This window comes from Mirounga angustirostris, unplaced genomic scaffold, assembly GCF_029215605.1.
Source record: "Mirounga angustirostris isolate CCGP_5_RB_7025 unplaced genomic scaffold, mMirAng1.0.hap1 SCAF_4, whole genome shotgun sequence".
Taxonomy (NCBI): Eukaryota; Metazoa; Chordata; class Mammalia; order Carnivora; family Phocidae; genus Mirounga; species Mirounga angustirostris.
Window position 1 is genome coordinate 40,688,454 of NW_026991712.1, and position 12,101 is coordinate 40,700,554.

Consider the following 12,101-nt stretch of genomic DNA (forward strand, 5'->3'; position numbering starts at 1 on the left):
GGTAAGTAGAGGCTTCAGGGGAAATGGGGGAGGGGGGAGGAAAGAATTGTAAAATTCATGAAAACTAGAATTCTCTGCAAATGCCACAATAGTTCTAATGCCCTCCTTGAAGAATGGAAGCCCAAAGAAACAAAATAATGTGCCCCAAGTTCAGGGTTCATAACAATGCAGAAACTGGTATCTTCATGCCAGTATTTGTAAGTGCCTAACATTAAGTTTTTGATTGCCAAGGCATCCATTTCAAAAGACATCCATCTTAAGTAAACATATTTTCAGCTGTGTGACAAAGCTACCAACAAAACAGCGAGATAAGGAATTAGGCTTCCCCCCCTCCCCGCCCGGCTTCAGAAAGCCCTGGGTAACCCAAATAACTGACCACCTGAGTGACCCTGCTTCTCCCTTCCCACACCCTAATTCCTGCTCTTATGCTTTAAATTAGCCAATAAAGAGTAAACTTGCAAACCTTAGACATCCTACCCTCAGTCCCTAATGAAAGCAGAATTCATTCTCTCCCTCCTCTCCCTCCCTCCCTCTCCTTCTCTCTCTCTCCACCTCACCCTTTTGATTTTGACTTCACTGTGTGGCCTTTGGGTGTGCCGTATACCCTTCAATAAACCCTGATCCTCAAAATTCCCTGACAGTTTTGCTAAAGTGGGTCCCACGATCAGAATAAAAACTACAAGGGCCAGTGCAGCCACGACATTGGCCCAGGCTGGGGAAATGTCTGCAGGGGCTCCCTACAAATAATACCAGCTGGGCCTGGCAGGTGCCACAAGCATTTTTAGCTGAGAGCATCACTGAATAGGCTGGGACGACACAACAATGCCAGTAAATGCTTTTTTTCCCCTAAACTGTAAGGGAAACAGGTTGAGAGAGGAGGCGAAGGAGGAAAGGGAGGCACTGCAGACAAACCTCTGCTTTGAGGACTATCTTGGGTTGGTTCGACCACTAAGGTGGACAACAGATTTGTAATGACAAGACTCTGTTCTACCACCCATCTAACTTGGACAGTCACTCAACTTCCATAACCCCCAGTATTTTTCCTCTGTAAATTGGCACCAAATACTTGAACTAAACCCCACTGAGTGCTACCACCATCCATTTCCTTTTGCTTATTTCCTAACAGTAACCAGACTTTGTTCACCTCCTTCCTCTATGTGACCCAAGGGTAATGGACTCCACATCCAGCTCCAAGACTGGATCCTGACTGGTCTATGCCGATCATAGTAATCCCACCCTTCCTTGCCAGTAATTGGTTCAGGCACCCAAGCCAGTCACTGTAGGTCATCCCTCCATTCCCCTACTCTCTTATGCAATGGACACATTACCTACGCTGGCTAATCAGAAGAGAATGACTTCTCTTCCATGGTTGGGTGAGAGATTTTTCTTCTTTTCAGCTAGACATGAATAATGAAATGGGTAACTCCAGTTGCTACTGACAGAGTTCTTATTACCATGAGGAAAAGTAGCCTTGGCTGGAGCTAATGCCCTGGATGAAAGAGTGGAAAGAGAGAACTAAATGAATCCTCACCAACCTGATGGGGTAACAACCATGAGATCACCACACCTCTGGATTTACAGTTGAGACAATTATAACTTACCTTATTGTTTTAATGCAGTTTGAGTCAGGCTTTCAGTTGCTTGCTGCTGACTAAACCATGATGTGGTAAGGCTAGAGTGAAGATTAAATTAGATATCTATGTAAAAACATGTTATAAACTGCAGAAAATGGCAGCCTTTCTCAAAATTATAAAGTTTCAACTAACCTAGATAGAGGGTTTTTTAGGAAAAGTCCTTAACTACTATAAGCCTCACCTCCTTTCTTTTGGGATATATTTGCCCTCTGTCTTGACCTCTGAACAGGAACTGTATTCTGTAACAACACCTAGTGCATTATCAACACTTAATAAATGCAAAATAATGTTGTGTTAACTACAAATTGCCAGCAGATGTTCTTAAGGCTTTGGAACCTTCAGGTGAAAATGATTGCACAAAATAGTAGTTTAATTATTACATCATCCATCTCAGTAATGGAGAGTGTCTGTCTGTCTCAGCACTGAGATCTCAGGTTAGACTGTTGCTGCAGGGTTTAAGACTTCGTGCTCAATGAGGTCCCTAAAGGCAGGTTTTGGGAAGAGCTAACAATCAGCTTCTCTGTACATTATCATCCTGAATTATTTTGTTCAAAGACAAAGCTCAGCATCCAAAACAAGATGTCAAACAAGAAGATGTCAAAAAAAAGTTTCTGGCTGAAATGAAGTTTAGGAAGACAAGTACTCCCAGCAGTGCAGACAAGTAACCAGAAGCATTACCCAATAAGTGGTTAATAAGAAGACAGAATGATAAGGTTCTTTAGAAGAGCTAGAAGGAATAATCTCAGGATTCCTGCACCCTCAGAAAATATTCCTCCCATCCAGTGGATTTTAATCCTGTCTGTAGATTAGAATCACATGGGGAGAGGTTTTTTGGGGGGTGATTAGTACCATATGTCCCTGAACCCTACCCCAGCTAATTAAATCAAAATTCCTGGGGGAACACCAACATCAATATCACCAATATCACCTAGGAACTCATTAGAAATGCAGAATTTCAAGCTCCACTCAAGCCCCATTCAAGACCCACTGAATCAGGATTTGCATCTCAACAAGATCCCCAAGTGATTCTTGTGCCCATTAAAGCTGAGAAATGCAAGTTCAAAAAACAAGGAAGCTTATTTTTACTCTCGTAACAGTTCCAGTTCCGGTGCTAACAGTGCAGAGAAGCAGGGAAGCCTAACTCCACAGAGTCATTCAGTGACCCAGGTTCTTTCTTTTATCTTGCTCTGTCCTCCTAGGACATTGCTAACTACTGCCTGGATTACTACGGGTCCAAACGGCAGCAGGGGAAGAGAGCGCTGGAGGAGAACCTTTGATTGCCCTGAGGTCTAACACCAGTACTATGCAATATTGCTGCTCTGAAATTAGTCACAGGATCACATCTAACTCAAAGGATGTTGAGAAATCTAGTCTACTTACATGTCTAGGAAGGAGAAGAGGACAAGTTTTGGTGAACAAAGGTAAGTCTCCATGCTGGACACATAGTAAGTGCCCAATAAATGACAGCCATTATTACAGCTATTATCATTAACCAGGATGTATGTTTTACTAGCTTAGAATACAAACAGTGTTTCAGAGAGGAAGTGGAAGAAAGTTCTAGTGGGTTGAGGTATCGGTGGGAGCAGCCGGGTGGCGGGAGGAGCCGTTACAGGAGCTGGAGCTGTCGATTAAGCTGATCAAGATGACAACTTCCCAAAAGCACCGAGACTTCGTGGCAGAGCCCATGGGGGAAAAGCCAGTGGGGAGCCTGGCCAGGATTGGTGAAGTCTTGGGCAAGAAGCTGGAGGAAAGGGGCTTTGACAAGGCCTATGTAGTCCTTGGCCAGTTTCTGGTGCTAAAGAAAGATGAAGATCTCTTCCGGGAATGGCTAAAGGACACATGTGGTGCCAATGCCAAGCAGTCCCGGGACTGCTTCGGGTGCCTTCAAGAGTGGTGCGACGCCTTCTTGTGAGGCTCTCTTGGGGAGCCCCCAGTCCCTAGCCCCAGCATTGAGTCTCCAGGGTTTGCAGCCGCACGGGGACTCCTCCCCTGTCCTCTAGAAAGGAAGAGATTGCTGTTGTTGTACTCACTTCTGATGTACTTCAAGGTCTTTTGGGAGTTCTCTCCCCTCACCATTTCAACTTTTTTGAAATTCTCGCTCTGGCATGCATCTCCCTTCTTCCCCTCCCAGTTTCGTGTCAACAATTATCAGCTTTTCCAAGTGGATTACTGGCCCTTCCTTCACCCCCTGCCCCCACTGGTCTGTTTTATGCTATTTGACTCCTTTTTTGGCAGAATAGTCACTGTCCTTGTAAAGTTTTTTAAATCAATAAAGTCAGTGGCCTTCAAAAAAAAAAAAAAATACAAACAGTGTTTCATTTATTTTATTATTCTAGTGAATTGCTTGAGACCCAAAGACCTTACCAGCAGGAAGTCTGGAAAGCCTTCCTTAAGGCCTTTCCCATTCCTCCATCCCTATACAGTCCAACATCCTAGAGCCTTTTTCAGTTCTAACGGGTCAATCATACTTCCAAATGCCAGATGAGAGAAGTAACGAGAAAGTTTTATCAGCTCACCAGTACCATTGCTTTGGTGGTTACCTCATGGGCATAGCAAACACTGGCAAAATTACTGACTTCTACTCAAGACCAGTTCTATATATACCAAGGGCTATGGTCAAGGGGCTTCCTTTGTCAAACCATAAACAAAAATCCCTTGATAATATTACGCAGGGGCAAGAGGTGTCTACTGGCCTTACATTTTTACAACTCAGAGAGGCATTCATGTGACTTTTCCTATTATAATAAAAATCTGCTCCAAGGCTGCTGCTGGATGTTAAAGAGGCTGGTACCATTTTAAAAATCTCATCTCACCAGTTCTCAATAGCATTTAACATCTCCTCAAGGCAAGTGTCATGATTTCTGTTTATTGCTTTAGAAAGGGAAAATTTAAAAGACTCCTTAGTCTCAATGACCACAAAGCCAGCACTCAAAACCTAGTCTTTCTGGATAATAATAATAATATCTGACATGCATTAAGCACTTTTTATTCACCATGTACTATTTAAGTTTTTTTAATTATGTTATGTTAATCACCATACATTACATCATTAGTTTTTGATGTAGTGTTCCACGATTCATTGTTTGCATATAACACCCAGTGCTCCATTTACTACGTGCCCTCTTTAATACCCATCACCAGGCTAATCCATCCCCACACCCCCCTCCCCTCTAGAACCCTCAGTTTGTTTCTCAGAGTCCATAGTCTCTCATGGTTCGTCTCCCCCTCCGATTTCCCCCTCTTCATTTTCCCCTTCCTGCTATCTTCTTTTTTTTTAACATGTATTATTTGTTTCAGAGGTACAGTCTGTGATTCATCAGTCTCACACAATTCACAGTGCTCACCATTGCACGTACCCTCCCCAATGTCTATCACCCAGCCACCCCAACCCTCCCACCCCCCACCACTCCAGCAACCCTCGGTTTGTTTCCTGAGATTAAGAATTCCTCATATCAGTGAGATCATATGATACATGTCTTTCTCTGTTTGACTTATTTCACTCAGCATAATATCCTCCAGTTCCATCCATATCATTGCAAATAGCAAGATTTCATTCCTTTTGATGGCTGCATAATATTTCTTTGTGTGTGTGTGTGTGTATACCATATCTTCTTTATCCATTCATCTGTCGATGGACATCTTGGCTCTTTCCATAGTTTGGCTATTGTGGACATTGCTGCTATAAACATCGAGGTACACGTACCCCTTCGGATCCCTACATTTGTATCTTTGGGGTAAACACCCAGTAGTGCAATTGCTGGGTCATAGGGTAGCTCTATTTTCAACTTTTTGAGGAACCTCCGTACTATTTTCCAGAGTGGCTGTACCAGCTTGCATTCCCACCAACAGTGTAGGAGGGTTCCCCTTTCTCAGCATCCCCGCCAACATCTGTCGTTTCCTGATTTGTTAATTTTAGCCATTCTGACTGGTGTGAGGTAGTATCTCATTGAGGTTTTGATTTGGATTTCCCTGATGCCGAGCAATGTTGAGCACTTTTTCATGTGTCTATTGGCCATTTGGATGTCTTCTTTGGAAAAATGTCTGTTCATATCTTCTGCCCATTTCTTGATTGGATCATTTGTTCTTTGGGTGTTGAGTTTGATAAGTTCTTTATAGATTTTGGATACTAGCCCTTTATCTGATATGTCATTTGCAAATATCTTCTCCCATTCTGTCGTTGTCTTTTGGTTTTGTGGACTGTTTCTTTTGCTGTGTAAAAGCTTTTTATCTTGATGAAATCCCAATAGTTCATTTTTGCCCTTGCTTCCCTTGCCTTTGGTGATGTTTCTAGGAAGAAGTTGCTGTGGCTGAGGTCGAAGAGGTTGCTGCCTGTGTTCTCCTTTAGGATTTTGATGGACTCCTGTCCCACATTTAGGTCTTTCAACCATTTTGAGTCTATTTTTGTGTGTGGTGTAAGGAAATGGTCCAGTTTCATTCTTCTGCATGTGGCTGTCCAATTTTCCCAACACCATTTGTTGAAGAGACTGTCTTTTTTCCGTTGGACATTCTTTCCTGCTTGGTCGAAGATTAGTTGATCATAGAGTTGAGGGTCCATTTCTGGGCTCTCTATTCTGTTCCATTGATCTATGTGTCTGTTTTTGTGCCAGTACCATACTGTCTTGATGATGACAGCTTTGCAATAGAGTTTGAAGTCCGGAATTGTGATGCCACCAGCTTTGCTTTTCTTTTTCAACATTCCTCTGGCTATTCGGGGTCTTTTCTGGTTCCATACAAATTTTAGGATTATTTGTTCCATTTCTTTGAAAAAAGTTGATGGTATATTGATAGGGATTGCATTAAATGTGTCTCTCTCTGTCAAATAAATAAATAAAATCTTTAAAAATAAATAAATGTGTAGACTGCTCTAGGTAGCATTGACATCTTCACAATATTTGTTCTTCCAATCCATGAGCATGGAACGTTTTTCCATTTCCTTGTGTCTTCCTCAATTTCTTTCATGACTATTTTACAGTTTTCGGAGTACAGATTCTTTGCCTCTTTGGTTAGATTTATTCCTAGGTATCTTATGGAGCTGGTTCTTTGAAAGAATTAATAAGATTGATAAACCCCTGGCCAGACTTATCAAAAAGAAAAGAGAAATGACCCAAATAAATAAAATCATGAATGAAAGAGGAGAGATCATAACCAACACCAAAGAAATATAAACAATTATAAGAACATATTATGAGCAACTAGATGCCAGCAAATTAGATAATCTGGAAGAAATGGATGCATTCCTAGAGCTGTATAAACTACCAAAACTGAATCAGAAAGAAATACAAAACCTGAACAGACCTATCACCACTAAGGAAATTGAAGCAGTCATCAAAAATCTCCCAACAAACAAAAGCCCAGGGCCAGATGGCTTCCCAGGGGAATTCTACCAAACATTTCAAGAAGAATTAATACCTAGTCTTCTGAAACTGTTCCAAAAAATAGAAATGGAAGGAAAATTTCCAAACTCGTTTTATGAGGCCACCATTACCTTGATCCCAAAACCAGACAAAGACCCCATCAAAAAGGAGTATTATAGACGAATATCCTTGATGAACATGGATGCAAAAATTCTCACCAAAATACTAGCCAATAGGATCCAACAGTACATTAAAAGGATTATCCACCAAGACCAAGTGGGATTTATCCCTGGGCTGCAAGGTTGGTTCAACATCTGCAAATCAATCAATGTGATACAATACATTAATAAAAGAAAGAACAAGAATCATATGATCCTCTCAATAGATGCAGAAAAAGCATTTGACAAAGTACAGCATCCTTTCTTGATCAAAACTCTTCAGAGTATAGGCATAGAGGGTACATACCTCAATATCATAAAAGCCATCTATGAAAAACCCACAGCAAATATCATTCTCAATGGGGAAAAACTGAGAGCTTTCCCCCTAAGGTCAGGAACGCAGCAGGGATGTCCACTATCACCACTGCTATTCAACATAGTACTAGAAGTCCTAGCCACAGCAATCAGACAACAAAAATAAATAAAAGGCATCCAAATCGGCAAAGAAGAAGTCAAACTCTCACTCTTTGCAGATGATATGATACTTTATGTGGAAAACCCAAAAGACTCCACCCCAAAACTGCCAGAACTCATACAGGAATTCAGTAAAGTGGCAGGATATAAAATCAATGCACAGAAATCAGCGGCATTCCTATACACCAACAAGACAGAAGAAAGAGAAATTAAGGAGCCCATCCCATTTACAACTGCACCCAAAACCATAAGATACCTAGGAATAAATCTAACCAAAGAGGCAAAGGATCTGTACTCAAAAAACTATAAAATACTAATGAAAGAAAATGAGGAAGACACAAAGAAATGGAAAAACGTTCCATGCTCATGGATGGGAAGAACAAATATTGTGAAGATGTCAATGCTACCTTTGCTTTCATTCTAACACCTAGCTGCAATTCCTACTCCCCGTCCCACAGAGTTCTCATTATCGATCCTTTTTTCTTTCTCCTGAATCTAGATTAACTTTCTGAAGGTTGAAAATCATAAAGCAAAAACTAATATGAAACAAGGAGGGACGAGGGAGCTGTATTCCCAGAACTGTAGAATTGAAAGGCACATTTTAATGCTCAAGCCTCAAAAGAAAAGCTGGACTACTGAGTCTTCAGAGGCTTGATGGGTTTGAACCACATACATTAGCACTTGCCTCTTCAGGCCGATCTGTTTGTTGGTTGCTATATGGATGGTAATAAAATACCTTGTTGGGTGGGGCCAAAAATTGTATTACACTCTTAGAGCACATCTGTGAATACGGACCTCCTGAACAAATGACCACAGTTCACTAGGCTTCTGTGCTGTCAGAGGCTGCTTCCCAAATCCCAACTTTGAACCTAGCTCTTCCATATGGACACAAGGGGGTCAATGAAAAATAGTGTCCGAGGGGCCCCCAAGCATGAGAAGTTCTGGCAAAAAGTGACGGGTTTTATCCAGGCTGCTGAAGAGAAATGTACTGAGACTGGAAAGACTAAGGAGGTGGATGCCTTCGGAACGTGTCTGTGGATCAAAATACACCCTAACAGATTCTTGAGAGAGCCCCTGGCGGCCATGTTAACCTTGGCATTGTTATCATGAAAAGGTTATGCTCATTTCTGGCACCTAACATCGGACACATTGACAGCAACGGGGTTGATGGAAGAGGAAAGAATCTGTTTTGCAGTAAAAAAAAAGATTTAAAAAAAAAAAAGCAGTTCTCAGATTTCTCAGGCCATTTGAAATCACGCCAGAGAAATACTTGATTTCAGCATTCTTAAGCTCTCTGCAATGATGCTGCAAGTGGTGTCCCCCACGTGTGATGATGTATTTTGGGGCCAGAGTTTTCTCAAGACGTTCCAAGCCTGCAGGCTCCTGATCCTTTTTCAAATTACAAAGATGATAGTATCCCAGGGAGGGTTGTGATTAGTCTAAACTCTCCACAGCTGTGAGAGATGAATGCACAAATTCCAATAAAGATTCTGCATGTTCTGGACTGAGTTTACCTACATGACATCGAGGCCTAACTGAGGAACCACTTAAAAGAACCGGAGCTGCCTCAGTGCTATTCTGTTTCTGCCACAGCATCAGCTGCTGGGGGGCTGGCAATTGTTCTGGAAGGATGCCTCCCCTCACACCACCATCACTGCCCAGCAGTGGATGTTCATTTTAGAAGGTCTGGGATGCGTGGGAGTAAAGCAGGGCTGGGAAAATTGAACCCAAGTACATGGGAATTTAAAGAGGCCTTGCAATTCATTATGTGAATAGCCAGGAGGATTATAAAACACCTTGTAACTGAAAGGGTTGGCCTGGAGCTGTGCGGGACAACAAAACCAGCCGTATCACCACCCCTAACTCATTTAGAATGGTGCTAGCAAGAAGGCAGGCTCAGCGCTTTCTGCAGTTACTTGGAAAAGCCAACAGGGCTTTATTTTCTTATTCTGGACACTTTTTCCTAAAATACTTCCTTAGAATACAAAGTAACATAATAATACACAGCATGCTCCTTTACCATGTTTAATAATTGTCTCATCTGAAAACACTTGGCTATTCTCCTTTATGAAACAACTGACACTAGGCATGCTTTCCAAAACTGTGAAAGACTTAGGGGGACAAGGAATTTACTACACTGTCTACACATATTCGCAACTATAGAGATAATAAATAAGATTCCTCACCTTGGAAAACAAAAAGAAAATACCAAAGGAATATTTAATAGTATTTTTTTTTAAATCTTCTGTGATCTGCAGGAATGTATACACAGTCATTATGTACATATGTGATATGTGACATTTCTCCTTGTAGACACTGAACTTGTTTTCTCTCTCTAAGGCAAACCAGAAAGACAACACCACTAATGTCAAGAGGCCCAATGAAGAGTTGAATGAGCTGTAGCAAAATTCTCAAAGCACCAACCCCTGGATGATCTATCTATACATGGTATTTTATTAAAATGAGGATGGGAGTGGAAGAAGAAGGAAACAAGCTCCAAAATTTTCTTATAATCATACAAACAAAACACAACTACAAGCATTTCCACTTTTAACTTTTCAGTCCTTCATGCAAATCCTCTACATGCGAATAGATTCTCTCAACTACTAGCCATATCACCTCAGATTTCACCATTTCTAGAGAAAAATCAAATTATTAATTTAAGCCTGTTAAACTGGATGGTAACTATGCATTACTCCCCCTGGAACCCATGTTGCAAGGGCAACTTCAATATCAAATGGCTTATTCCTGTCTTTCTGCTGGAGGTCAGTTCAAAGTACAATCACCCAGCAAGGCAACTTGGAGGGGAAAAATAGTATCTTTTAAAAATTGAGTAGGAAATCAGACAGTATGTCAGCATTCATATGGCTAAAACGAAGCTGCAGGCTAAAACAGAACAGCCCTACGGATAAGAGGAGTGTTGCCTTCCTGAGAATATTCAAGGTTGGTCTAATAGTAACATTAGCGGTTGCTGGTAGATGCTTGACAACCAGCTCATATGGAGAAAAAACCATGTTTTGTAGCATTTGCAATGTCCCTGGTGTAAATACACCCAGGAAGGCTGACTTCAAACTACCCAGTGACATCCCTGAATGGGAAGTTAAGAAGAGATTCACAGTAACAACCCATTCTATAGTATTTCAGACACAATAGATTATAACTAATCTCAACTGCATAAATTATAATAAAATGTGGGGAAATCACTAGACTACGGTGAATTTTGAGTATTACTTTTGTTTTTAATGTCATTAGTTTAATTGTAAGTTTATATAATTTAGTCTTAATTAATGGTTGCATTTAACAATTGGCTTCCAAAATGCATAAAAATGTAAAGGTGGGCTCTAGTGAGCAGGTATCATTGGTTCCAGCACACCACTGCACTTTGCTCTTGAGGGACATTAAAGACATTTTGAACACGCAACAAACCAAATAAACGAAGCTACTAAATCACTTGGATCAAACTATTTTCAGGGTTTCCAGGGCGGCCAACCTCTTCCCTACCCCACTTTAGAAATACTCAAAGTTCAGGTTACACGGTTTGTAGTATTTACAGGAATATCATTAAATAACAACACCTTGCATTTGTATCACACATTACACTTTTCAAAGTAGGGCTTTAGAGCACGATGGGACAGTCTGATCCTGCCTAGTCAATTTAAATCGGCGGGTAATAATAGCATTTTAGTGCCTTGTCCATGAAAAGAGAGTCCTGGGAGCTGTTTGTCCAAGAGAGAGGCGGAGGGATGGAACTGAGAGCCAGGCAAGGAAGCCTAGAGCTGGCCAGACACCCCTACGTTCCAGATTCCCTCCTGGAAATGGCTCCATTACTGAGAAAGCAAGTGTGCGGTAGTACCAGGCTTTCCTTCCTCCCTCCTGTTTTCTGACTCTAACTAGAAATCTGACTAGAACTGTTTTTCCTGATAGAAAAGAAAAGGATTGGCTTGGACGGTATATGCTCAGAGAGTATCTGGAATAGCTAAAATTATTAGAGTCGTAACATTCAAATATGCTCTTAACTGACCGAACAGCTTTATAATGTTTTTCTCCTCCTCAAAACATACCTGTTACACCGTAGACACTTGTGTGAAGAGTCTACATAGATCTCACTGCCAAAATTAACAGCAGCAGTAGTCGTGGCCGAGTGGTTAAGGCGATGGACTAGAAATCCATTGGGGTCTCCCCGCGCAGGTTCGAATCCTGCCGACTACGGGAAGGTTAGCTTTTGCGGCCGATACTTGCTTTCCTTTTGGAGAGCTCTCCCCAGCTTTTCCCGCAGATTATTTAAAGAATTTATGAACGCTTGGAATACAACGGGGACCCCAAGGGGGCCATAAAAGGAGCGAACGAGGGAGCTACGGTGTCGTGTGATTGTGGTTACAACCTGGGCCCAGGAGGGGGAGATGGGACAAAACACGCCAATCTGCAACGAAAAAAAGCAAAGCGTCGCGAGGTCACGCAGAAAGAGACAGCTCCGACCTCTG

General features: G+C 41.7%; 1 protein-coding gene and 1 non-coding gene across 2 annotated transcripts; both read left to right on the forward strand.

The window, feature by feature from the left end:
• The first annotated feature begins 3,186 nt into the window (after window positions 1-3,186).
• Window positions 3,187-3,942, forward strand: LOC123858872 (barrier-to-autointegration factor-like). The gene has a single exon (XM_045896208.3). It carries the CDS (start codon window positions 3,277-3,279, stop codon window positions 3,544-3,546), a length of 270 nt encoding a protein of 89 aa, XP_045752164.2. The 5' UTR covers window positions 3,187-3,276; the 3' UTR covers window positions 3,547-3,942.
• A 7,805-nt stretch (window positions 3,943-11,747) lies between these two features.
• On the forward strand, window positions 11,748-11,829 carry TRNAS-AGA (transfer RNA serine (anticodon AGA)). The gene has a single exon. It is a non-coding gene; the product is annotated as a tRNA-Ser (tRNA).
• Window positions 11,830-12,101: the final 272 nt, after the last annotated feature.